Genomic DNA, 26,474 nt, shown 5'->3' with positions numbered 1-26,474 from the left:
GAAGAGATTGGAGCAGAGGCCAGAGCCCTGACACCCTGAGACAGACAATGAGGCCAGGGTGAGTGAGGGCTAGTGTGGCCTGTGCCTGGCACGTTGGGCTGGTGAGTCAGCCCCGCCCTCTAGGACCCTAAAGCGGTGTTCACTAAGCCTGAAATTCCTGACGATGACTCTGATCAGCCCACCTGACAGGACCCGGGGTACCTTCCCTTGAGGAACCTCCCTGCCTCTGCACAGACCACTCGGGGTGTGGTGTACTGAAGACACAGAGAGCCAACCCCATGAGGCAGCTGCTGGGGAGGCGTGGGAAGCAGTGCAGTGCCCCAGTCCCACAGGGGGCTCCGAGGGCAGATGGCCCCTGTTCTGGACACTCTTCTGCCTCTTGGTCCTCAGCCTGGTAGGAAGGTCCTGGGGCCGAGAGGCTTTGAGAACCCTAAGTCCTTGCTCTGGGATGATGGGTGGATGCTGGCCCATGGGAGCTCCTGGGGAGCTGCATTAATTCCTGAGGCCTTGATTGTCCTGAGGGTTAGACTCTGCCTTCTGGACCACATCCTGAGCAGATCCTGTGCCTGTGGGGGGTGTGTGTGTGTAAGTTATGTGTGAGTGTGCATGGGTGTGAGTGTGTATATATTTGAGTGTGTATATGTATGTATGTGTGAGTGTGACTGTGCATGCATGTATGCATATGTGTGTGCATGTGTGTAAACACACACATGCATGTGTCCCTGAGCAGTGTGTCCTGAGGCTCACTCCTTCACTGGCCTCCTCATCTGGTCCTACCCCTCCAAAGCTAGTTTGGATCAAGAACACTGCTGTGGATATGAATGCTGTCACATCCATGGGGACTTGAAATTATCTTTCATTCTTGGGATCCAGAGTGAAAATGAGGAGTTTTTAGGTTCAGGTGGAGGTCTCCCAAATGATGACTATGGGGGCTCTGTCTCAGGCCATGGGGGCCCTACATAGAAGGTCCCAGTTGTCAGGGATCAGTCTGACAGGCCCTGCTCCCCTCTTCCTCCTCTCCCCCTCCTCTCTCTTTCAATCCCTCTGGCTGGCTCAGTTTCCTGGTGTGGTTGCTGTGGTGCTGGGTCTCTTGGGAACCAGGGCTTTGAGCATCGAGTGTGCCCAGCCTGGAAATTCCATAGCAACCATCACCGGGGATTGGCTGGGCAGAAACCCTTCCCCTGCATCTCAGGTGTTCGGGGAGGGGCCAGACCTTCTCTCCAAACTGGGGTGGGAGGAGAGGCCTTTAGATCTCTGTACTGATTTGTAAGATGTGGAGACCCTGACCCCAAACCCTGATGTAACTTCAGTTGTTGTGTGGTCTTTTTCCTGCTCTCCCAACTGGATCATAGCCCCTTGACTCCCAATGACAGCAAGTGAGATGTTCCTGGTATGTTTGCTGCTGATGTGATCTTGACTTTTCTGTTGTCTGGTGTTCTAACTCCAGCCTAGGCTGCTGAAGGACTGGCGGACTCCAGTTCCTAACAGGGGTGGGAACCTTTTTCCTGCCCAGGGCCATTTGGATATTTCTAACACCATTCGCGGTCCACACATAATTATCCACTTAAAAATTAGCCTGCTATATTTGGTCAAACATCTAATGAACTCACCCCCAATGCCTTGACAGGGCCAGACCAAATGATTTCATGGGCCTTATGTAGCCTTCTGCCTGGTGGGCTATGTGGTCTCCACCCCTTGGGAGGATCCTGATTTAGATGGTGTTCTGCCTCGTGGATCCAGAAGGGGGAGCTCTCTAAGCCTTTCTTTTTCCGGGGAGAAAGAGTCCTCTCTTCCTGGACATTCTGGGGCCATGCACTGTGACTGGCTTCTGCGCTCGCCTTTCCATCTTCACCAGCTTTATCTTCCTACAGGAAGGCTCAACGCTGGGCTGCTGTTCTCCAGAGGGACAGAGAGGAGGTGTCCTGACCTCTGTTCTCAACTCAGTCGAATTCTCCCTAAACCCCGCTCCTTGTGAAGGTTTTACCCTTTCCAGCCTTAAAATGGTCTCTTCCTTCTCTGAAGTCAAAACGTTCATGGTCTGCACCACTTGTTGGTATTTGGGATTTAGGCACTTCTCTGTTGGCTGCCATGAATTGTATTTGGCTCGTGTAATATTGTCTTCATGTGTGAGCATCTTTTCTTCCCAACTTATTGCAAACTTTTTAAGGCCCAGGGCCCGGATTGTATGCCTCATATTGCCCTATGGGTCCCACCCAGCTTGGGGCACATGGAAAGTGGTGGGTCACTGTTTGTGAGTAGATTGAGGAGATGATGGACTGGGGGACCTGGTGGACCAGAGTTCTCTTTTCTGGCCCTTTATGTTGGCTGCTGATCCATGGGGTGGGGTAGCTACCTGCAGGATATGGGACCAGTATTGGGTTTGCATCCATATGCTCACTTCTGACCCAGGTTGGGGCAGGTTCTGAATTCTGCCTGATGAACTTAGCAGAATGAGCAGGTTCTGCAGAGCTGAGGTAGCCACCTCTGTATTTAGAGCTCTGTGGGTCTGCAGGGCTCTGAATTTTTAAAATATAAAAATAGGAAAATGCTGCCTTTTGGCTCTAATATTTCACAAAACAACAGAAACCCCCAAGGGAAAGCCCACGGCTTGCAAGTGTAAAGTTCAGGGGAGGAGTTAAATCTTTTTCTTGATGGCTTGGGTGGGGGTGGAGGGGAAGGCACATTCTGGACATATGGAAGTGAGAACTCTGGCTTCTTTTTTTTTTTCCTTTTTTTATTGATTTTTTACAGAGAGGAAGAGAGAGGGATAGAGAGTTAGAAACATCGATGAGAGAGAAACATCGATCAGCTGCCTCTTGCACACCCCCCACTGGGGATGTGCCCGCAACCAGGGTACATGCCCTTGACCGGAATCGAACCTGGGACCCTTGAGTCCGTAGGCCGACGCTCTATCCACTGAGCCAAACCGGTTTTGGCAGAGAACTCTGGCTTCTTAGCACCGATTGGCAAAGCAAGCTCTTTTTAAAATTTTTATTATTTATTTATTTTTAATTGTTGATAGTATTACAATGTCTCCCATTTCCCCTTTCTTTCTCCCCAAAGCATATGCTGCTTCCTGGAGCTACTGTCCAGTTCCAAAAGTATTTTCTTGGTTCGGGGTGACTGTCTAATTCACTGTGTTCCAAGGACGCCCCAGTCTTAATCACCTGAGTGGCCCTCTCTGGTTTCCTGCCCAGCTTGGCAAGAAGGGCTTTCAGCACCTCGGACAGGGACAGAGCTCCCTCCCTGCTGGACCTGAGAGGCCTGGGATTTCCTTCCAGGCCAGCTACCCCGCAGGGTGGCACCAAAGAGGGGTTTGCCTCAGTATTTTTTCAGTCCCTCATAGACACCCTACAGTAACGTGTCCTAGTCTCCCTTACACTCGGGTTCCCCTTCCCATCAGTGACTCCTATATAGTAATTCTAGAGCTTCAACTTGCTAAGTTCTGGAGAGCTCCTTCTGGTGTCTGAGGAGGCTGAGCCTCATCCTTAAATCTGTTGAGTTCTCAGGCACTTGGGGGTAAGTAGATGTGTGGGAGGACTCCTGCTGGGATCTTGCTTTAGGAAGATGCTCACTCCCTCTGTGCCTGAGAAAACCCTTCCCATCCAGGAGGGCCAGCCTTCCTGGGAAGCCCTCCTGGCTGCCCCGGGGAACTCAGAGCCCACCTCATCCAGACCCCCTGCACGTACTGTCGGTTACACAGAGTCAAATTGTTTTCATGACATTTCATGCCCATGAGATCCCTCTTCCCCGTTAGATTATGAACTCGTGCAGGTGGACTCCATACCACATGTCTTCGTTCAGAAGACCCTCCAGTGAAGAGCACACCGCTGAGGGGAGTGGGAGATTGAGGAGTCTGAGGGTCTTCTCACATGTCATTAAGGCTCTCCCAGTCCACTTTTAAAATTCTGAAATAGATATGTAGGATGGACCAGGGTGCTATCTGTGGAGTAACCATTGGCCTCAAGGGCACCTAGAATCCCTGAGCAGAGACAGGAGGTAGAGGTGGAGATGAGTATTGAGGGAAAATGGAGGAAGCATTGATGGGTGGAAAATATGATTGTGTAACATTAAGAAATCATTCACTGTTGGGGCTTGAAAGGAATCTGAGAGATCAGCTTGTTGGGTCTCCTCATTTTACAGGTATAAGGAAAGTGACATTTAGAGATCCTTCTAAAGTTACACAACAAGCAGGCCCTTTTACGTCACCTCTAACCTGGTCCAAGTCTTCAACATCTCTCTCCTGGACTACTGCATAGCTCTGTGTGGCAGATTTTATTTTTCCAACATGGTTGTGCCAACAGATCCCGTCACACATGCTTTTCTTATACTATGTCAGAGACACTGCTCCATTGAGAGGTGGAATCTATGTTTCTCTCTTTGAATCTGATTGGCCATGCTTGTGACAGAAGTTATTTTATGCAACTTTTGAGGCCGAGTTATTAAAGGTGGAACAGTTGCTGCCTGGACCTCTCTTGGGACACTTGCCCTTGGCACCCAGCCACCATGCTGTGAGGAAGCCAGGCAGCCACGAGGAAAGGCTTCATGTAGGCGTTCTGGCCCCAGTCCTAGCTGAGGTCCCAGCTGACAGCCAGCATCAGCCACCAGACGTGAAGAGTGAATGAGCCTTTCAGTCCTGAGTTGAGGGGAACAGACACAAGTGGTTCCTGCTGCACCTGCCCAAATGGCAGACCCATGAGCAGAATGAATGCTGCCATTGATTTAAGTCATGGGATTTGGCATAGCTGTCAGGCAGCAATAGTAACTGAAACACATCGTGTCTGCCCGTTTCTCCAAACTATTTTACATGTTTTAGTAACTCAACAGACCTTTATTAGTACCGACTGCATGCTAGGATCTGTACAAATACACACATGATCTCTATGTTTGTGGACAATACATTTCAGTTGCCACTATTGTTTTTTGCTTTTTGGCAACAGAATAAAACCCAAACTCCTCAGTCCTCCACTAAGGGCTCCAGGCTCTATGCCTTTGCCCATGTTGTCCCTTCCACCTGCTGTGCTTCTGTCCTGCCTCATCCCGACCTTCGACCTTCGGGGACCTGCGCCAAAACGTCCTCCCCTCGCCAGGCCCTCCTGCACCCCTCCCGTGAATGTAATCAACACTTCCTGGTAACCCACTCAGCGCAGACCCCACAGTTCTGCCTGCCCACCGCCTCTCTCAGCCTCAGTAGCCTGAGTCCCTGGAGCAGAGATCCCGGCTTACCTTCCTGTCCCTTCTCTAGTCCACCCCCCAGAATCTGGCGCAGGGACCAGTACACAGGAGGCCTCCAGTACACATTTGTTGACGTGACTAGTAGCAGAACCAGAATTAGAAGTCAAGTTTTCTGAGTCCTAGTCTCCAGCATATCGTTTATATTTTTAATTTTTATTGATTTTTAGAGAGAGAGGAAGGGAGAAGGAGAGAGAAACATGATGTGAGAGTGTAACGTCAATCAGCTGCCTCCTGCAGGCCCCCTACTGGGGATCGAGCCCAAAATCCGGGCATGTGCCCTAACCATTGGGAATCAAACCAGCAACCTTTAGGTGCACGGGATGACGCTCAACCAACTGAACCACACCGGCCAGGGCTCCTCGGCATATCTTATTTGCTTCGATTTATATCACCACAGCAAGGAAAATCCATCACTGGTATGTACCAGGTTGGTGGGAGAAGACCTGGGTTATGGCCCTGGGTGTGTGGGGTTTGTGTGATGGGATCGCTGCATGTGGGGTTGCAGGTGGCAATAAGGAGGGAGCACAGATTCCTGGCTATGGGTTTGAGGTGGGTCCCTTCTTCCCTTCCTCTCTCCTCCCCTCCCTCCTATCCTTTCTGGCCTTTAGCAAACCCTGAGCACCCACTTCTGGAGAGGAAACATGCAGTTTCTTTGCTCTTTCTCTCCTCAACCCAGGTCCTATCTGAAAGCATCTGCATCTTCAGGACCCCACTGTCCAAAGAGCAAGGCCCCACCGTGCACTCCGAGCTCCCCGTGCACAGGGAGGCTGCTCCGTGTTCTCCCTTCCCAGGGGCTCTGAGGCACCCTTCCCCCCTCGGCTGCTCCCCAGTCCCCTGTGATTGTCACTTGCTCCTGGGCCTTGGCTGTCTTGCCTGGCCCACTCCTTGGGGGTCCACAGCAGGGAGGCTGTAGCTTCTTTTTTCCTCCCAGGATGTCCTGGCTTGACTCCCTCAGACTGAGCAGCGCGGAGGGTGGGAAGGGCAGGATGTTTTCCACAGACTCTTCTCCTCAAATTGTCTCTGGGAGCTGGGAGGAGCCTAGTGTCTCACTGTCTATACAGTGAGGGTCTCTCGGCCTCAGGCAGGGTGGGGAGAGCTCTTCCCAGGACCGGTCCCTGCAAATGGCTCTGTGAGCGGAAGTTGGGGTGGGACGGATTCTAGTTGCTCCGGGTATTAAGGTTGGGCACTTGCCTCTTTCCCCCAGGTCCAGGGGAAGTGGAAGTGGGAAGGTGATGGGCAGGGAGGCTTCAGCTCACAGGTTGCCCTTTACCTTTTGGTGCCTGACACCTGTGGGCCCAGGAAGGATGCCTCTGGGGAGAGCTTGTCCCATCTGACAACCTCCCTTACTTGTCCCAGTTCTTGGCTGTGGGGGTGGCTCAGTGAAACTGCCTCAGGCTCTCCTTTCAGCCTCCAGGAAGAGAGAGGAGAGTGAGAGAGAGAGGAGAGAGAGAGAGAGAGAGAGAGAGAGAGAGAGAGAGAGAGAGAGAGAGAAGAGAGAGAGAGAGGCAGCTCCCTCCTGCCTGCCTCTGTGCCCAGGAGGAGGGCTACTTTGAGCCTTGTCACCTTTATTTTGGGAAGACCAAGGGCCCCTCAGATTCCTCTGTCCTCCTAAGCAGCTAGGAAGAGAGCAGATGCCTGTCCTGGGAACATGGGTACTGGAGTGTGGACAGCTGTCTGGCTAGATGAGTAGCATCCCCCTGCCCCCCTGCCCCAGCCCCTTCAGCCTGGCTCTTCCTCACCTTTGGTCTGGAGAGAAAGGGATGCTGCCTGCAGATGTCACTTTCATGTCCTGTCTCCCATGCTCATTATTACTGCAGGCCCTTTCTCACTCTCTGGATCCCCAATCTGAGGGGCGAACACACCACTCAAATGGGAATCACCCTGGAGTTCGGGCAGGTAACCCCGCATCCAGGGAGTGGTGGAGGGTGGGGGAGGTGTTGGGCCAGTCTGACTCTAGGCTGGGTTTTGCCTAGCACCCAAGATGGGCTGTTGTGCCTGATGCCAGCACAAAGGACGGGGACTCTGTGCCACTGAAGGCTCTGGGAATCTTGGAGGCCAAGTGAAGATGCAAGTGAGGAAGCTGCTGGAGGTGGAGAGGGCCGAAGGCATGAGATGACTGTACAGGCGAGAGCCTCTGGTCTTTTTTAGCATCAGCTGGTAGAGCCACCTCCTTCTCTCCCACTGGCGGCCTCCCTGAGTCACTGCCCACCCACCAGCAAATAAAAAAGGGTGTCAGCTGCTGGCCTCTGGCCCCATTGTTTGCATCTTTTTGCTCCTGGGTGATAGGTGAGAGTCTAGATAGGTCTCTGTAAGACCTCTTCCTCTGCGCTTTTCTTCTTTCAGACTCGCTTCCTTCTCAGCCCTTTGTTCCTCCCCTTCCCCCACATCCCATGAAGGTTCTCCCTGGTGACAAGGCCCACCCCCTAGCTCCAAGGACAGAGGCAGCTGCAAGCCCTCAGGGGCCCCCACTTGGCCCCATCCATCTAGCCGGGTCTCTGATCTGGGCTGCAGGGGAGGGGACCCGGCAGGCTGCCGGCTCATCCCCGCCTGTCCGTACAGCTGTCAACACTCACCTTCCTGCCCTGGCCTTCCCAGGGCCGGGCCTGGCTGCTCAAGCCAGGGACACCGCGCCCGGAGACCCTCACTCAGACCCAGGCAGGAGATGGGGAGGCGACAGACAGACACCCTGCCTGCCCTTGAGCATCCTCAGGCCTCCTTGCCTAAATAAGGGAGCTGCAGCTGCAGCAAGCCAGCTGGCGGGGGGAGGGGCCGGCGGCGAGGCCAGGGTTTTCTGAGGGGCTGGGCCGCCGCAGCGCCTCAGGGCCCCGAGCCCGCCCATTGGGCCTGCAGGCAGCCGCGAGCTGCAGACGGTGGGCGGGCCGCTAGCACAAGGGGATCCCCAGGCTGGAACCTCGCGCTCAGGGGCTTTTCTTTGATCCCGCAGCTAACTGTCAAATGTCCCTCTCTGTGGAGGAGGGCCCAGAATAACCCGAGAGGGCCGTGTGTGTGTGTGTGTGTGTGTGTGTGTGTGTGTGTTGGTGGGGGCGTCCTGCTCTGGGGGCGCGCCCCCCTAAATCTCACCCACTATTATCTCAATTCTCGGTTGGCCGGGGCCTCCAGACTGTCTTGCCCTTCACGTTTCTCGGGTGTCCCCTGACCCCGGACTCGTCCTCCCCGGGCCCAGGCCTCGCCCTGTCACCTGCAGCAGTCGCCGAGCGCGTGCGGGGTGTACCAGCCGCTGCTCTGCGGGGCGTACCCGCGGTGCTCGGCGCGGTGGGGGGCCAGGGCGTAAGGGACCCGCCCTCTCCCTTCAAGTCAGGTTCCCCAGGCCTTCGAGCGCAGGGGTGGGGGCGCGGAGTCCCCAGGTCCCGCCCTGCCGGCTGTCGCACCTGTCCTACAGGTTCCCTAAGGGTCCCTTTCCCTCGTGGGGGCGCGAGTCCCGGGGGCTCCGGGCTGAGCGAGGGGCTGGGTGGGGGGAGCCCCGGCGCGGCTCAGCCAATGGGAAGGGCGGGCGCGCGGGGTGTGTGTAGGGGGGTGGGGAGAGGGCGGCGCTGCCGGCGCGGCGGGCGGGAGGGGGCCGGGAGGCGGGGGCCAGAGCCCGAGGGGCGCGCGCCGCGTTAACCCTTCCGCGGCCGGGCCGAGTCGCCAGCGCAGCCCGAGCCGCCGGCGCCGGAGCCGCTGTGGGCGCGGAGGGTGGGAGCGGGGAGCCCCGGGCTCGGGAAAGCGGAGCGCAGCGCGGGGACACGGCGGAGCGGGGCCCGCGGCTCGGCGGGGCCGGCGGACAGGTGTGAGGGCGGCCCCAGCTCAGGCGGCTCCAGGCCGGGCCCGCGTCCGGAGCCGGGAGCTGAGCCGGGGACTCCACGCCCGCAGCCCAGTCCCGGCCCCGCCCGTGCTCTGCTTGGCCGCGGGGTGCGGGGACCACGGCTAGGCAGGGCTACCCAGAGCCTAGTGTCGGGCCGGGCTGGGCCGGGGTGGGTGGGGGCCCGCCCGGCCCGCCCATGGGCTCAGGATGCCGGTGCGGAGGGGCCACGTCGCGCCGCAGAACACCTTCCTGGACACCATCATCCGCAAGTTTGAGGGCCAGAGTGAGTGGGGGAGGGGCCGGCGGGGCCGGGGCGCTGGGCGGGGGGCGAGCTCTTCCGAGTGTGACTGTGGGAGGGGGGCGTGCCCGGGACGTGTGCCTCTGCCAAGTGCGAGTCAAAGGGGCTGATGTCCTCAGGGCGCTGGCCAGGGGTCGCGGGGGCAAGGCTCGGTGCTGGGGGCCAAGGGACCCGGTGTTGGGGCGCCGGGTGGGAGGCTAACTCAGTCTTCCGGGATGGGGAGGGTGTGTGACACTGAGTGTGCAGGGCAGGGAGATAGGATGGGGGTGTGCAGGTATCCCTGACTCTGGGTGCCTGGATGTGGAGGGGCTGTGTGGGTGCAAGGACAGGGGAGTAGATATCTCCCAAACTGTGGGACCTCAACAGGATGTATGGGTGCCCGTCCTGACTGTATTGTGGGAGATGGAATGCCAGCATGCAGGATCATTGCCTAACCTGCTCTTGGGTGTGTGGGATGTGTGTCTGTCACCCATAGGTTTGACCCTGCATGGGCAGTGGGAGGTGTCTTAGACAAGGCTACACACTGTGGGTGAGATGCTGTCATGGGCTGAACCCCAGTTTTGAGGGTCTAACAGCCCCAATACAGTGCTCCCATGTTGTGGGTTTTTCTGCCTTGAGCCTCTTCGTGGGGACTCAGCACCCTAAACTGGCCTGGTAGGAGAGGCTTCCAGAAATGTCCCAGGCTAGGTGAGTGTGCTGGCGTGGGCTTTGCACCTGCCTGAGTGCATGTGTCGGTTCCAAGGCTGCGTGTACCGTGGTGGGTGTGACTGCCAAGGGCCCTGGGAGCAGAGAGCTGGTGACATTCCTTGCCCATGACCCTGTGAACATAGGACAACGTGTGCTTGTAACAGTGGTGGGCAGAGGGAGGGGTCAGTTCGATGCACAGCATTGTCTGCGCAGGAACACGATGATCCCGAGGGGGAGGAGACTGCTGTGGCGGAGGGCCCGAGGCAGGGGCTTTCTTTCCGGCAAGCTCCCGGGGAATGTGCAGGCACCTGCGCTGGGATCTGGGGGCCTGGCTTCTGGCCCTTCCTCTGCCACTGTGACCTTGAGCGAGTCTCTTCCCGGTCTGAGCCTCAGTTTCCACATTTGGGAGGAAGAGTGCATGAGACTAAAGGAGCCTTCAGGTCCCTTCGGACCAGTTTTCCAGGAGCTCGGTGGAGGGGTGAGGGTGGGGCCTGCCTTCGAAGAAACTCCTCTTCTCTCCAGGCCTGGCAGTGGGTGCCGGGTGGTTTTTCTTCTTCCTCTGAAGCTGGTGGGTGGCTGGGACGCTGGATTGCCTTGGACTTAGGTGGAGATGGAGGCCGAATCTGGCGTCTTTGTATGTGACAGAGAGCCCTGACTAGGGTTGACCACTGCCTGAGGCCTAGGGAACTGACCTAAAGATGACCCAACTTCAAAAAGTAACTTCCTGGAGGCCAGGGTAAGGGACTGCGGAGGAAGGCGGGGGGAGGCCAGATCCTGCGGCTCGCCCGCCTCAGTGAGGCCTGGCCTAAGCAGCCTTGGCCTTGCCCCTGGGATTGCCCAGGGCTGCAGCCTGAGGGCTGTGCCCACTGTGAAGGGAGGAGACTTCTGCTGAAAGCCCCAGCACTAAAGGCCCCAGTGGCCGGAAACTTATGCATTTATACAAAGCTCTTATCCTGGAGCATCTTCCCTGGCACCAGCTCCTGCTGCCCGCCTGCTGCTCACCCTCCAGCTCAGCCTCAGGGCAGGCATGGAGGCGGGGTGGTGGTGGCGGCAAGCCCAGTCTAGCCGAAATAGGTCCATTGGGGCAACTCTCTTTGATGGGGCAAAACTGAGGCAGCCCTCACATTCCCGTGGAAGGTCCCCTGCCTGCATCTGCCTTCTCACAAGTGGGCCACTGCCTCAGGCCCGCAGGCTCCAGGTGTTTTCAGAGTTGGCGCTGCAGGTCCCTTTCCTTGCTTCCTATGACCTTGGGCTTCTGCCTGTGGCCCTTAGCGTCTTCCTTCACCTTCTGCCAGAACTGGGTTCAGAAGCTGGCTCTGTCATTTACAAGCTGCAAGCTCTGAACTTCTTTTGAGTCCCAGTTTCTCCATCTATAATAGAGGATGCCTACCTTAATAAGTTCCCTATAGGCAGGAACCCCGTGTGTTGTTCACTGCTCTCTCTGCAAGACCCTGAGTTCAGCCAATGCTCCTCGGTAAGCACCCACACAGCCCCTCCACATCCAGGCACCCAGAGTCAGGGATACCTGCACACCCCCATCCTATCTCCCTGCCCTGCACACTCAGTGTCACACACCCTCCCCATCCCGGAAGACTGAGTTAGCCTCCCACCCGGCGCCCCAACACCGGGACCCTTGGCCCCCAGCACCGAGCCTTGCCCCCGCGACCCCTGGCCAGCGCCCTGAGGACATCAGCCCCTTTGACTACCTGGGTTGTCAGTATTACAGGAGATACAGCAGAGCAGGTGCTCACGTGGTACTTTCCTCTATAGTCGCCCACTCTCCAGCCCTTGACGGCCCTTCCAGGAAGTACTGGTACTTGGGGGAGTGATTCCCTAGGGATCCCCGGGGTAAGGAGTGTCGGGGAGCTCCCCTCAGTCTAGAGATGGGTGTGTGTGTGTGTGTCTGGAAAAGAAGCCGAAGGAGCCGGTGCAAAGGGAAGGCTGGCCGCCATCTCTGACCCTTCCCAGCCTCCCTCTCCAGGCCCAGTGTTTATCCCTCCGCCGCGGCTGCTGACACACGTTGCTGACACCCGCCCAGTCTGGCCCTGGCCCCAGGCGCGGAGGGGCGGCAGGCCTCTGGCAGCCTGCCCGGGGGAAGCCACGGAGCCAGCCTGAGGGCCTGGCGGGAGGGGGGCGGGGGGCGCCGCCTGACGGGCTGGCGAGGCACCTGTGTCGGGGCGCAGCTGCGTTCGCCCCCCTTCTGGGGACCCCGGCTCCGCGGTGCTCCCTGAGACCGTGAGTCCCGGGGCGGGCGGCAGTGTGTGACCAGAGAATGTAGGGGAGGGCTGGAGCCCTCGAGGCAGGGGTCCCTGCTCACTTGCCTCCCCATCCCCCCCCCCCGCCCCCCACACCCCCAGGCCGCAAGTTCATCATCGCCAACGCTCGGGTAGAGAACTGCGCGGTCATCTACTGCAACGACGGCTTCTGCGAGCTGTGCGGCTACTCGCGAGCCGAGGTGATGCAGCGGCCCTGCACCTGCGATTTCCTGCACGGGCCGCGCACTCAGCGCCGCGCCGCCGCGCAGATCGCGCAGGCCCTGCTGGGCGCCGAGGAGCGCAAAGTGGAGATCGCCTTTTACCGGAAGGATGGTAGGCGGGGCCTCGGGGGCGGGGCCGCGGCGGGGGCGGGGCGGTCAGGGGATGGGGGCAGCTGGAAAATGGCCCGAGCCTGGGCGGGTTCCATAGTTGCGTGACCCCAGCTGGGGTCCTTGCCATGGGCCAGGTGGGAGACCAGGGCTTGGGGGTTGGGGCTGCAGGGCGGTCTGAGTCTGCACCTCACTCTGGTGGGATGGTTTTTCGGGGTAGCCAAGGGGCTGCTGGGCTGTAGGTCTGGCGCCTCTGGTTCCTTTCTCCCTGGGCAGATGTGGGCACGATGAGCTAGAGGTGGATGGGGCCGGGATGGCAGGGCGTGCGTGGACGGAACAGGTCAGGCTGGCGGCTGGGCGCTGACCTCTGGTCACAGGCCTCTAGGAACCCTAGCAGCCAGCCCCTGCCGTGTGCCTGACTGGTCTGGGGAGAAGTCACTGAGGGCCAAGGTGGGGAGGGCTGAGCACTCTAGCTCGCTCTCTGCTGCCCCTCTCCTGCCCCCTCTCTCTTCTGCACTTCAGCTGCACCTGGCATGAGGTGTGTGCCTCTTCCCAGCCCCTGTTCCCTTTGTCTCATCGGTTGAGGCCCCGCCTGCCATCCCTTCCTGCGGCAGGTGTCTCCTCTCAGCCACCGCCTCCTAGCTCAGCTGCTCTGGGCTTCCGGAGATTGGATAAACAGAGCTCTGGGCGGGGCTGCTCCTACACGTGTCTGTCCTGGCTGGTGGGCTTTGCTCTGGAAGTTCTATGCACAGGGCTTTGGGCGGTCTGCAGAGGGTAGGGGGGTGGCTCCAGAAGGTGCCTCTGGACTGCCCAGGGTGCCCCAACCTTGCTGCTCAGTGCTTACCGAGGAGCATTGGCTGAACTCAGGGTCTTGCAGAGAGAGCAGTGAACAACACACGGGGTTCCTGCCTATAGGGAGCTTACCTGCTGGAGCCGGCATGCTCTGTCTCCCCCGGGGCTAGGTGAAGTGAACCAGTAGCCCAGGCCCCTGGCCCTGCCTCTTGGAACCTCCCTATATGCACAGGGTTGGCCGAGGCTGCCCTGAAAAGGCTTGTGCCTCCCCGGTGGCCCTGCTTTGGCAGGGGTGCCCAGCCTGTGACATCACAGCATTAGAGGGGACACAGTGGAAGAGGATTAGCTTACAGCACGTGGGGGTTCTGGCTCGGAGGCAGGGGCTGCAAGACTAGATGGAAACTCTGAAGGCAGGGCCTCTGTCGGCTTTTCCACTGATGTCTCCCAGAACCCAAATCAGAGCCGATTTGCTTCTCTATCTGCCTGGCCATCTAGTACTAGCTAACGTCGGTGGGTGGCTTCTATGTGCTGGACACTGTGCTACTAAATGTTTCGCTTACATTATCTCACAGAATCTTCACAACAACCCTGGGAGGTAGATATAACTTTTTCTCCATTTATGGACGAGGAGACAAGTTCGGAGAAATTAAGAAACTTTTCCGAAGTCACACAGCTAGTAAGTGGCAGAGCGGGGAATGGAACTGTGTCTGTCTGATCAGAGCCCTCCCCACTCTGCTTTGCTGTCATATGTTAAAAATGACACCAGCTAGTTACAGGGGTATCTACAGATTCGAATTACTTCCGGTACAGTTTTACCTGCAAGCCATTGATGTAACGAACAGAATGTGAATACATGAAGTCTCATGTTCAGGTCTAACACCAGAAATCATGCAAGGGCCAAGGTGGTTACTGGCTTGAACCCCTTTCTACTTCTGGGATAAGGTATCTGCTCGGCCCGTTGGCTCCGGGGCCTGCGTGCTTTTGTCTGCGCTGCGGTGTGTGTGGGGCAGGCCTTCTTCCTCTCCCCACGTTGTTTCCTTTGGGAGAGGATGGCCGAGGGACCTTTCTGCAGGGGTCCTATGGGATCCTGGTGCCCTTGAGGATCACGATCCAGCTCACTCAAGTTTCAGATGGAGAAACTGAGAAGAGAGGTCCAGTTACCAGTGGATCAGTGGAGGGAGGGGGACTAGAACCCAGGCCCTTGCCTAGGTCCAATCTCTTTGCCCCCTTCTGATTCCTACTCCAAATGAGGCTGTGACCCAGAAAATCCGGCGCCAGTCATCGCTGCCTCCCCCTTCTCTGCCCTCACAGTTTCCATGGGCTCAGGTAGCTCCTGTTGGCCAGCAGACTGGCCTGGGCCCTCAGGTCATGTGAGTCCCCACTTGTCCTGGCACTGGAGACTCAGAAGCAGACAGATTTCCTCCGCCTTCCCCCCTCTGCCGTGAGACGCTGGGTCCCCAGGGAGGTTGTGTGTGGCCTGACCTGTGCTATGTGCTTGTGTGCACTAGCTCACTCCTTTGCTCCTGGGCAGAGTAGGGAGGCGGAGGTGTAGAATGCCAGGGCCGCCTCTTGTCTCTGTCCAGGCCTGTCTCAGGGTCTCTGCCTGGGCCAGCCACGGGGGAGTGGGTCCCTGGGCTTCAGCCCCAGGGAGGTGGGTGTCTGGGCAGGAGGAGGGGCCTTTTGCTGGCAGGCGCCAGTGCGGACAGCTGTGCTGTGTCGGTGCCTCCGGCCTAGCTCTGTGCAGTATCAGGGCCTGGAGCCAGACAGCTCCGTTACTTAGTTGCTGGGATTGTTGGGAGGCAGGGAGGCTGGACTGGGGGTGTGTGGGCTGGAGAGAGGGAGACACGAGGTGCCAGGGACCTGCTGGCCCCACGTCCATGCCCCTTCACGTCAGGCCCAGGATTAAGGTGGCACTGGGAGCGGAGCCAAGTAGTGCGGGGCTGGCAGGCGGTAGCATGGCTGCAGGGCCCTGGGGCCTTGCCTGGGCAGCAGGTGCTGCTGGAGTACATCTGCATCCTCACATCGCTGGACGGGTGGCCTGGGATCCCTTTGAGCAAGGCTCCTCCTCGCTTGCTGCCCTCCTCCGCGGGCCTGGTGGAGGTCCCCCCTGCTCTCTGTCCCTTGCCGTCCCCGGTCCCTCTGCTCTTAGTTCCCGCTGTCTCTCTTCGCCCCACCTCCTGCAGCGCCCAGCCTGTCTGCCTGCGCCCCTGGTCTCTGCTGCTTTCCTTCTCTCCTTCTCCCCAGGGCTCCCTCCCTGCCGACACTCTGTCCCCTTGGTCTTATCTCCTCCTCCTGCATCTGTCTCTTCTTTTCCCCACCAGCCCCCCTGAGCCTTCCTCCCCCTGGGCTCTGTCTGGCTCCCCCATACCTCTGCCTGCACTGGCCTGGTCTCTGTGTCCCTGTGTCCCCAGAAGCCCATGCGTGGGTGGAGATAGGGGTGTCTCTGGAGAAGAATCTGTCTGCTTCTCTGCTCCAGCTGCAGGCTGGTTGCTATGGTAACAGGGTCAGAGGGCACCCACTGTAACAGCTGAGCTGTGGGTTGGGAAGGAGTGGGGACCAGTGGGCCAGCCTGTGCCCTGGTGCCCCCGGTGCCTGTGGGGAACCTGAGCCCCAGAGGTGGCCCCATACCAGCTGGTTTATGGTTCCCAGATTCAGACCCCAGCGTATGCAGGCACTGCTGGCACCCTATGGGCCTCCCATGACCCTCCACACACCCAGGCCATTTCCCCATCTCCTCCCATGCCCCTCCTCCAGCACAGCTGACCTCTCTCCAAGCTCAGACCCCCCCTCGCCTCCCCCCCTCTAGGCCCAGGGCCCTCAGGCCTAGACCCCTATCTGCAGTGTGCTGTGTGCAGAAGCCCCGCATTGGGGTGCTGTGAAGCAGCCCCAGGGTGTATTGAGCTGGGCAGGCAGGGCGGGACCCAGGCTGGTGCCATCCTTGAGATGGGAGCAGCCTAGAATGAACACCGGAGGACAAGGTTCGACATAGGGAGCACCGCTCTTGAGGGGCCCTTCACCGTGGGCCTTCTAAGACAGGGCAGGTGAGAGTACCTGCTTGTGGGCAGGAGGCCAGGAGCGGCGCCCAGGGCTCTCCCCACCCAGCACCTGTCCTCCAAGGCTCCAGGAGGAGTCATTCCTGAGTGGGAGCAGGGTGCCCTGTTCACCGTTCTGGATGAGGGCTTCCCGTCCCCGGGGCAGAAGTGAGGCAGGCCTGCCAGGACTGAGGGGTGTGGACCACTCCTGGCACACTCCTCGGGTCTGGAGAGTGTCAGGAGGGCGGCTCCTCCGTGTTGTGTCTGCTGTAGACCCCGGAGAGGAGCTATATAAATATTTGCACAGAGCCAGCAGGATGGGAGCAGTTTGGTGATGGCCTTGGGCTCTGGGGAGGGGGGGCTGTGGGCCGCAGGAGGGCCAGTGTGGGGTGGGGTGAGACTGGTGAGAGCAGCATGTTTTCTGCCCAGAGGTGGCTTCCAGGGTGGTGTGACAGGTTCTAAGAAACCCCTTTCACACTTAAACAACCCCCTGCCTCCCCTCCCCGCCCCACACACGGTGCCTCAAATAGCTCCATTAGGGAACCCTTTGCTTGAGGGAGAATGAGTCTTTTTCTTTAAAAATACGTTCTCTCTCATCACCCCTCCCCCATATGCAGGGAGGAACATGGAGTTATCTAGCCCCTTAGTGTGTGGGAGCTTAACAGAAACTTTGCTCCCTGCCATGGGAGGAGGGCCCTGGGGTCAAGGCCAGAACAGGGAGAGTGGAGGGACACCTGAGACAGGTGGTTAGTACAGGAGAGCCCCCCTCCTATCCTTGGTACCTGAAGGTCTCCATGCTGTGGACTGTTGGCCGGGAGCAGACCTCTCTTTGTTTAGGTGACATGAAGCACCGTGGCCCACCGTCTTCCTTGTTCACAGCCTGGATGAGGTTGCCATGTCAGAATTCTCCCACCAGATTGCAAGCTCCGTGAGGAATCTATGTTGAATCTATGTGTCTAGTGCATAGTGGGAGCTCAGTATATGCTTGCTTGCTTGCTCACTTAATGAATGAATGAATGAATGAATAAGGTGGGCAGGATGTTGTTGCAGTGACTTGGGAGCAGTCTCTGGCCCAGTTCGAGCTGCTGTGTGACTTTGGGTAAATCACTTTCCATCTCTGGGCCTCAGTCTCTTCCTCTGTGAAAAGCCTTAGAATAATTTCTGAGAGGGATGAGGACTAGAGGATGGGGAGGCTTCAGGGCTAAAGGAAGGTGGGCCAGGGAGAGGTTGCCTGAGAGGCCTAGGAGTCCTCCAGCCCTGCTGTGTGTGGGGGACATGGTGGGGTACAGAGAAGGTATCTGGGACTCCCAGCCTCCCCTGACCCAGAGATGGACCGAGGAGGCTTGAGGCGGGGAACAAAGCTGGGGGAGGCGGTGGTGGCAGCTGCCTGGGCCGCACTCACAAGCACAGCCACTGTGACTGCGCTTCCAGCTTTCAGGTAGGGAGGCATGCTTTCTGGCAGGTGGTCCTCACAGCCCTCTGAGAGGCAGGCTTCCTCTCCATCGTTTCACAGGCGGGAAACTCGCTCAGAAAGGCTAGGGGACTTGCGCATGTTGACCCAGCTGGTGGGCACCTGAGTGGGCACTCGAACCCAGTTTTCCTCTTTCAGCTCTAGAGCCCTCCCATATGCAGCTGGAATACTGCCACACCAGTTGTTGTCTTGCCCCAGAGAGTCCTTTGGGGGCACGATGGGCTCAGGGCCCCAAGAAGTGTGGGTTTCAGCTCGGTTCCAGAGCCACAATTCCTCATTTGCTAAGTGGCATCGAACACCTGCCCTCCCAGGGACTGCTGTGAGAGGTGCCCCCAATCAGATGGTAGATGCCAACAGGCAAGTCCAGTGTCAAGGCTCATTCTGCTTTCCACACGGCAGGGAAGTTAGCTGAGCCAGGATCTCAGTGCCCCTGTGCCCCACTGCCCTGTCCTGACCCTGCCTGCCCCAGCTCAAAGGATATTTGTGTTATTGTTTTTGCTTTCTCTTTCACTTGCTTTTTTTTTTTTCCGTTTGCTCTCATTCCCCAGTCCCATTACCCTCCCCTTAGGCAACCATTGAAATGTACTTCCTGTGAATATGCTGCTTGCATATGTTCTTGCAAAATGTGTGTTTTGTCTGGATGCGTAATAGGTTTAATTTATGTAAATGGATGTGCTAGCTGTTGTATTCTGGAGCTCACTCTTCTTACGCAGGAGTATGCCTGTTAGTCCATCCAGGCTGTTACTTGACACCTAGTCTGTAGCTTCATATTCTGTGGGGCGAACCCACCTAATTTCCTTCCAGGGAGGGCCCTCCTCAGCATCTCCCTAAATAATGCTGCCGTGACCATCCTCACCTGCGGCCCCTTTTGGACTCATGTGAGGGTGTCTTTGGGATACATCCCCAGAGGTGGAGTAGCTGGATCATGGGATCTGTGGGCACCTAATTCAACTAAGTATTGTCTGACTGAGTACCAGCTTGGCTGCCGCCATCATCACCTGCCTACACAGAGCACGAGGCTGCTGTTCCGCCATATCTCCGTCACACCTGGCATAATCTACCTTTCTAAGTTTTGCCAGTCTAATAGGTGAAAGTGATATCTTGCCGCTTGAATTTGCATTTCTTTGACTTCACATGAGTTCGAGCATCCATCTCATAGGCTGGATAGCCTCTTGGTTTGCTTTCCTGTCAATCACCTGCTCATATCCTTTGCTCACTCTTCCACTGAAGCCGCTGTCTTTTGTTCTTGGTTTTCAGGAGTTGCTTGTGTATTCTAGAAATGCAAATGCAGTTAAATTTTCAACATACATATTCTGGACATTATTTCCTGCTGAATCTCAAGATACTGCAAACGTTTTCTCCCATTCAGTTGTCTGTTAACGTTATCCAACAGAGATACTGAATTTTGATACAAACACACTTCCTGAGTTTTAGCTTTGTTTGTGCCTTTGAAGTTTTGTTGAGGAAATTCTTCACCATCCTGAGGTTGCAAAGGTCTACACCCCCTTCTTCTAATTACTTAATTGTTTCACCTTCCTCGGTTGGGTCTCTGATCCATCCTGAGCCTACCTCTGTCTGTGGTGTCTAGGAGGGATCAAGTTATATTTTTTTCCATGTAGTGAGCCAATTTTCCCAACATGTCAAGTAAACAGCCTGTTCTTTTCCACTGGTTTGTGGGGCTCCCTGTATCACTAGTTAATTACCCATATATCTTGGGTCTTTGAGCTCTCTATTCTGTTCCAAATATTTATTTGTCTGTTCTTGCATCAAAACCACATGAAAAAAAAAAAACACCCCACTATGACATTTAGTATATCTTAGTATCTGGAAAAGCACATCTTTTCTCTCTATTCTTCTTCTTCTTCTTCTTTTTTTACATAAGTTTTTATTGATTTCAGAGAGGAAGGGAGAGGGAGAGAGAGAAAGAAACATCAATGATGAGAGAGAATCATTGACTGGCTGCCGCCTGCATGCCTCCCACTGGGGATCGAGCCTGCAATTCAGGCATGTGCCCTTGACCGCAATCAAACCCAGGACCCTTCAGTTCGCAGGCTGACGCTGAGCCAAACTGACTAGGGATTTTCTCTCTATTCTTCATTCTAATGGTTGACATAGAGATTTGTGGGCTTCTCTTTTTCTTTATAAACTTTCGAAAAACTTTTATTGAGTCCCTGCAAAGAAAAACCCCACTACAATTTTGACTGGAATTAGATTGGTTTTATAGATGAATTTGGGGAGAACGGACATCTTTATAATAATTTTCCTATCCAAGGGCCTGGATTATCCCTCCATTTATCAGATCATTTCTGTATCCTTTATTAGTTTAAAGTTTTGTTCCCCCTCTGTAAAGGCCTGTGCATTCCTGGTCAATTTCTAGATATTTTATCCTTCTGTTGCTGTTATAGAAGGGATCTTATTTTGGACTACCTATTTGAATAGCTCTCTGCTGGTGGAGAGAAATGCTGCCCATTTTTGTGGGCTGACCTTGTACCAGGCAGCTGTATTGAACGCCATCATTTGTCCTAATAGTTTATCTTAATTTGGATGGTTTTTTAGGGAGATGACCCTATCATCTGCACATAATGCCGGTTTTCTGTTTAGGTTTGGGTCATTGTTATATGTTCTGATGCTAGAATGTTCCACTGGACTTTTCAGGAAGCTTTCAGGTGTGCCTGTCTGTGGTGGCACATCTCAGAGGCCTGCGAGGTGGTCGAGTGCTGGAGGGATTACACATCTCGGTTGAGTGATTGAGAAGCTGTAGCTGATGGGGAGCTGGAGTTAGGGAGAGGTGTTCTCAAGGCACCCCAGGCTTTCTGGGGTGTGCTGGGGGCTAAGATGAGGCACAGTTCCAGAAGCTTGCCGAGCCCTGGGGGAGGGCAGGACCCCCAGGCTGTCTCCTGGTGGACACGTCTGTGTGGGGTCATGGGGAAGCAGGCTGGTAGGGGTCTGAGGTCCAGAAATCCCACACCTGTGAGGCTCCTGCTCCACTGCTCCCGGGTTCCTGGGCGGGCAGCCTCCATGTGCCATGCGAACTGCTGACCAGACTTCATAACACGTCAGCAGATACTGCCCGGTTCCCTCGGTGGTCCTGACCTGCTATCTGCTGGTTTGAAATGGACAAATTATGTTGTGAAGGGACAGTTGGTACCCTTGGATCTGAGAGAGCTTCGCGGGTGGGGAGATGGCCCTGTTCACACACACCTGTCATTAGTGCAGGTCCTGGCCTCCAGTCCGACAGCAGTCCTCAAACACCTGCTTCCCCAGGACCAGCCCAGCCTCGGGGCTCTGACTCTGGGAGAGGCAGGAACCTCACTCCAGAAGCCAGCATGCCATTATCTCCCAAATTAGGGATATCGTTTTAGAAGAGTTCTCAATGAGAAACATCCCTGTGGGCTGGATGGAGCAGTCAAGGCAATCTCTGTGGAGGGACCCTGCAGAGCCTGATGGCTGAGTTGGAGGGGAGAGGGGTTGGGGCTGTGGGGAGTGGGAGGCCCGGTGAGGCTGGGGTGCCCTGTAGGCCAGCCCACTCGTGTCTCTGGTGTCTGTGTGTGCAGGGATTGCTGGGATCCAGAACGGCGGATCCTGAAGCATTCTCAGTGGGGACGGACTCCAGGAGGGCGGAGGAGGGCGGTGAAGTTGCAGGCCTTGGGGAGGAAGGGAATGGATCCACGGGAGCAGCTTTCTCCGCCTGAGCCCAGCCTTGTTCTGCCTCCTCGGCTCCTGGGGAACAGGGCTGGTGACTCCACCTGAGAGACCAGGAGGCTGTGTCCCCGAGAGGTTGAGTGGCACGCAGCGGACTGGCGCAGGGCCAGGTTGGGCCCAGAACCTTTCTAGAAGAAGCTCTTCTCTTGAGACTATCACTGTGGTTGGGGAGGGGGAGATGATGCAGGCAGGCCACAGGCAGTGGGTTTGGGGGGGTCTAGATGACTGGCCCCCGAGACTCTCTGTATGGCCTCTAGCTCCCTGGGAAGGTGTTAGACAGGGAGGGTGGTGGAGGTCTGTCTGGGATGCCTCTTTTGTGTGAGTCGGGGTCTGGCTCCTGGCTCCCAACTCCTGCCCTGCAGTGAGTCTTCTCCGGGCGTGTCTGCCTCGCAGTCCTTGGAGCAGCAGAGAAGATGGTGTGTCTCCCCCCTGCCCCCCCGCCACCACGTCTCACACACACTCATTCACTGGCTGGCCTCTCAGGCTCCCCTACTCTGTCTTCTGGGCCTGCAATGTCCCTGGCTTTCCTAGGCCCAAGGCTGCCCATGAGAGCCATGTTAGTGACACGATGGCCCCCGTCCAGGAGTCGCTCCTTCTGCATCTTCCTGTCGCCGCCACCAGGCTAAATATAACCTGACACTGCACAGCCCTGCGCGAAGACAGCGTCTCTGCCTGGGGGCGGACAGGGCTGATGGGGCCCCAGCCTCCTGCCCTCAGCGTGACTTTGGGCTCAGCTCCTCTTGCTGGGAGCGGGACCGGGAGGGGACCCGGGCTAGGATGGCTGCCTCCCTGAGGTCACCTTCCCTGCAGGCCCTGTTTCGTTACAGCTCTGGATGCTCCCACAAGCCATCTGCCACCTCATCTGGCGGCCAGGGCAGGAATCACTCGTCCCTGTGGTGCCCCAGGGAGTCTTATGCTCAGAGAGGCGAGCGACCTGCCACAGTCACACAGCACTGGCTCAGGTCTCCTGATGGCTGGGCAGATCACCTCTGCTCCCCAGGCCCGTCCCTCTGCCTCGGTTATCCTCTCTTCCTCATCTTGCCCGGGCTCCGTATTGGGGTCCTGTTGACTCCCTGGCACAGTGAGGGCAGGTGCCAGGCCTGTGTGGTTTGTGCTGCCCAAATGCTTGACATTGGTGCCCTCAGTGACTGCTCGTGGGGGATCATCGTGACCTGTTTACAGCAGAGGTCTGACCTGGGGGTTTGCCGAAGGACACTCTGAATCCTTGCTGGCCCCTCCACCCCTGGCCACACCGCCCTGATGGATAAGGCCTGGGAGTGATAAAGCTGAGGCCGGGGGTGCCCAGAGGTGGGAAATCCAGTTTGGAACCGTGAGTGGGGCCCCCCGATGGGTTGGGACACTGGGCAAGATGGTGCCCAGGGTTGGCAGCAGATGAACGTAAGCTGGCATTTTGTTCTGGTGAATGACGGCCCCCTTCCCTGGGGTCAGGAAGAGCTGTACCTGCTGCACCTGGAATGTGTCCAGGCCTGGTTCTCCCCCAGGTCTCTCCTGCTGTCCCTTCTTCCTCTCCTCCTCAGTGACCTTTGGTGAGCTGCATGGCTGTGCCTACTTTCCTGTCCCCATCCCCACAGGACCCAGCGTGCCCTGAACTCCAGGAGGGGGGCTGGGCACTCAGCCTCCCCACCCAGAGCCAGGTGTCCTTAGCTTGGGCTGGGGGTTGGGGGTGTGAGTAAGGGCTCTTGGCATCAGCTACTAGAGCCAGTTGGCTTGGGGCCTCTCCATTGGGGAGACCCATCCACCTGTCTCTCCCTCTCCTCCTTCCAGGATCAGGACTTCCCATGAGTCCCGCCTCTGCTTCACACATGTCCTTCATCCCTCCAGCCTCCTGGGCTGGGGAGGGGAGGTGACTTGCCCAAGGTCATTCTGACACAATGAGCAAAGGCTATTTGATTCCACAGCCCGTGTCTCGCCCCTTTGCGTCGGGGAACCCCATATCCTACCTGTGGGCAGAGCGGGGGCGGGGGCTGGAGGTGGGAATCCTGCTCCCCTCCACCCCTCTCCTCCTTCCCAGCGCACTCTGGCGCTGGCTGCCTCGGGAGTGTGGGCCGCGCCTGCCACGGTGTGGCTCTCCGCGGAACTGCAACCTCACGCAGCTGGGCCGGCAAAGTCGGCCTCTGCTGGGGGCAGGGCAAGGTTTGAGGGAGGAGAGGAGCGGGACTGTGGAGGGCAAGGCCCTGTGTGTGCTGTGCCAGCATGGGTCTCCCAGGAGCAGCCCAGCCACCGACTGCCGACATTTCTGCCGTGTGAGGGTCAGAGACCACCTGCCTGCAGGCCGGACACTGCTCCTGCTCTCCCTGCGCCCCACCCCTGACCTGCGTCAGAACCTCAGCTGCCCTCAGGGAGCCCCGCCTCCCATACACGCAGCCAGTGACGGGATGGGGTCCGCTGGAAGGTCTGGCTGGAGGGCTGGGGGTGAGTGATGTGTCGCTCACTGAAGACCCCACCAACCAACCAACCAACCAACCAACCAACCAACCGAGCAGGGGGTGGGCAGGCAGAGCCTCAGAGCTGCCCGCTTTCCTTTCTTCCGTGTCTCCTTGAGAATAGCAGCTGGAGCCTCCTCTCCTCCTGCCACGTCCCGCAGCCACCAGGCAGGGCTCCAGGTCACATTTTTGGAAGAAGCTGGGCTTTGACAGGGTTATTTGAAAGGAAAAATTCCTTGAATGTCACAAAGGGAGAGAGGGCCAAGGGGACTCAGCGTATGAGTGTGTGTCTAGGGGCAGGGGTGCAAGGAGGCTTCTATTTGGAGTTTCTGCAGCCAGGCAGGGGTGGGCTGGCAGAATGCAGTTCTGACCTCCCTCCCTGAGAAGTCTGAATGGAGCGGGCAGGGTGCGGAGGCCTCAAGGTCAGAATCCCAGGCTGTCCTGAAAGGTTGGGCTCTTCCGAGTTCCAGACTCTGGACTTCTGGGACAAGTTCCTAGTGAGGACGGAGGACCAGGAGCTTGGGTGCCTGGGGTCCTGGGGCTGGCTGTTTGGGATCTCCAGGGCTAAGGTTTCCTGGTCTCTGGCCTCTCTAGTCCAGATCAGGGCCAGTCCCTGTTCAGGCCGCTGTTGGCCATCACCATATTAGGACATGAACTCTAGGCGGGCTGTCTGGGTGCCAAACAGTCTCCAGCTGGGTCCGGCCCCCTGCAGCTCCCAACACCACAGCTGTGCTTCAGTTGGGCCATTTCAGAGGTCAGGGGACAGTAGAGGCTGCTGATGGGAGATCCAGACAGAGCCCCCAGCTTAGGTTCTGAGGGCTGAGCCAGAAGGGCCTGGGATGAGGTGGGTGGAAGGACCTCAGGCAGGGCGGAGAATCCCTGCCAGCGCCTCACCTGGTCCAGCCCCCCCCCCCCCCCCCGCCATCCTGTTTCAGTTGGTTGCAGAGGATCCCCTTCCACAAGATGAATCCCACGGCTGTTAGAACTGCTGTTCTGCAGGAACCAGGCCCTTCACGCCTGGTCTGCTCAGGCCATTGCCGCCGCACTCCCCACGGCTCTGCCACTGGGGCCTGTCCAGAGAGCCTCCAGGTTGCTGGCCCCTCCCTTGACTCAGCCCATCACCAATACGTCCTCTCCACCGTTCTCCACCAGCACTGCCCCATCACTAGCCCCACTGGCCAAGGTCTGCTCCCTGGTGTGTTGTTCTAGGTGTTAGGCCAGCAGAGGGGACACAGACACTGGTGAGCTAGGTCCCTGCAATTCAGAGAAGACAGATGAGCAGGTGGACAAGAAAAGAAGTCTCTGTCCCGAGAAGAAAGCATGATGAGGGACAAGCCCGGTGCCCGCAGGGAACATGGAGAAAGAGGAATAGGATGTTAATATGAGCATCAGGGTCTTCTTCAGAAATTGGCAGAGGAGGGTGAGGGGCTGTGCGCTGGAAAGAGAGCAGAGGTGGATGGGGCACATCTGGCCTGGTGGACTGGTCTCACCTGGTAGCCAGGCAGAGAGCGAGCCTGGGAGAGAAGAGAAAGACAGGAGCCTGGGAGCCCGGCCAGAGTGGCTCAATGGTTGAGCGTTAACCCTATAAACCAGGAGGTCATGGTTTGATTCCTGGGCAGGGCACAAGCCTTCCTTGTGGGCTTGATCCCGGGGGGGTGGGGGTGGGGTAAGGAGGGGAGAGGTGTGTGCAGGAGGCAGCCAATCAATGATTCTCTCTGTCATTGATGTTTCTCTCTCTCTCTCTCTTCCTTTCTTTGAAATCAATAAAAATATATTTTTAAAAAAAGAAAGAAAAGAAAGACAAGGAGAGGCAGTGATGCAAGCTTTAGGAGCAGTGCTTCACGGCTCTTTGGTGAAGGATCACTTTTCTTTATTTCTAATACATCACAGTCCTTTGTGAAGTACAAAATCACATGCTTGGACATCGTGGCAATGTCGAATTGCTTAAAGGTTTTGAAACTCTTGCTTTCAACTTCTGAGTGTATCTTGCGTGGACCGACACAACAGCTGGGACTAATGCAGAGAGAGCAAGACGGGGACAGAGAGCCACCACTAACCTGTGTGCAGTGTTCAGTCTGTGCTGGGCATTGCTCTAGGCCAGTGGTCGGCAAACTCATTAGTCAACAGAGCGGCAAACCGCAGCTCGCGAGCTGCATGTGGCTCGTGAGCTGCGGTTTGCCGACCACTGCTCTAGGCCCTCAGCACGCGGTGACTTCATCTTTGCAACTTGGGACTAAGGAACTACGATTCCCACTTTATAGATGAGGAAAACGAGGCACAGGAAGGTTAACTAAGTTGAGCATAATGCATAAATGACGAAGCGGCAGAGGTGGGATTTGAACCCAGAGACCCTGGGCCTAAAGTCTGTGGGCTTAATCCCCACACTGCACTACCCTGTGTGAGGGTCACAAGGATATATTGAGAGGC

At 57.1% G+C, this 26,474-nt stretch overlaps 1 protein-coding gene across 3 annotated transcripts in view; it reads left to right on the top strand.

Moving 5' to 3' along the window:
• Positions 1–9,244: 9,244 nt before the first annotated feature.
• The window catches only part of KCNH2 (potassium voltage-gated channel subfamily H member 2), a 32,090-nt gene continuing 14,860 nt past the window's right edge, over positions 9,245–26,474 (top strand). For all 3 annotated transcript variants that reach the window (XM_008158773.3, XM_028135521.2, XM_054726131.1), the window contains exons 1-2: positions 9,245–9,320; positions 12,380–12,610. In XM_008158773.3, coding sequence (XP_008156995.1) covers positions 9,245–9,320; positions 12,380–12,610 — 307 coding nt within the window. The remainder of the gene's footprint in view (positions 9,321–12,379; positions 12,611–26,474) is intronic.

This window comes from Eptesicus fuscus, chromosome 14 (genome assembly GCF_027574615.1).
Source record: "Eptesicus fuscus isolate TK198812 chromosome 14, DD_ASM_mEF_20220401, whole genome shotgun sequence".
NCBI lineage: Eukaryota > Metazoa > Chordata > Mammalia > Chiroptera > Vespertilionidae > Eptesicus > Eptesicus fuscus.
Note: the sequence above shows the minus strand (reverse complement) of the source record. Positions and strands in the feature narration are given on the sequence as shown.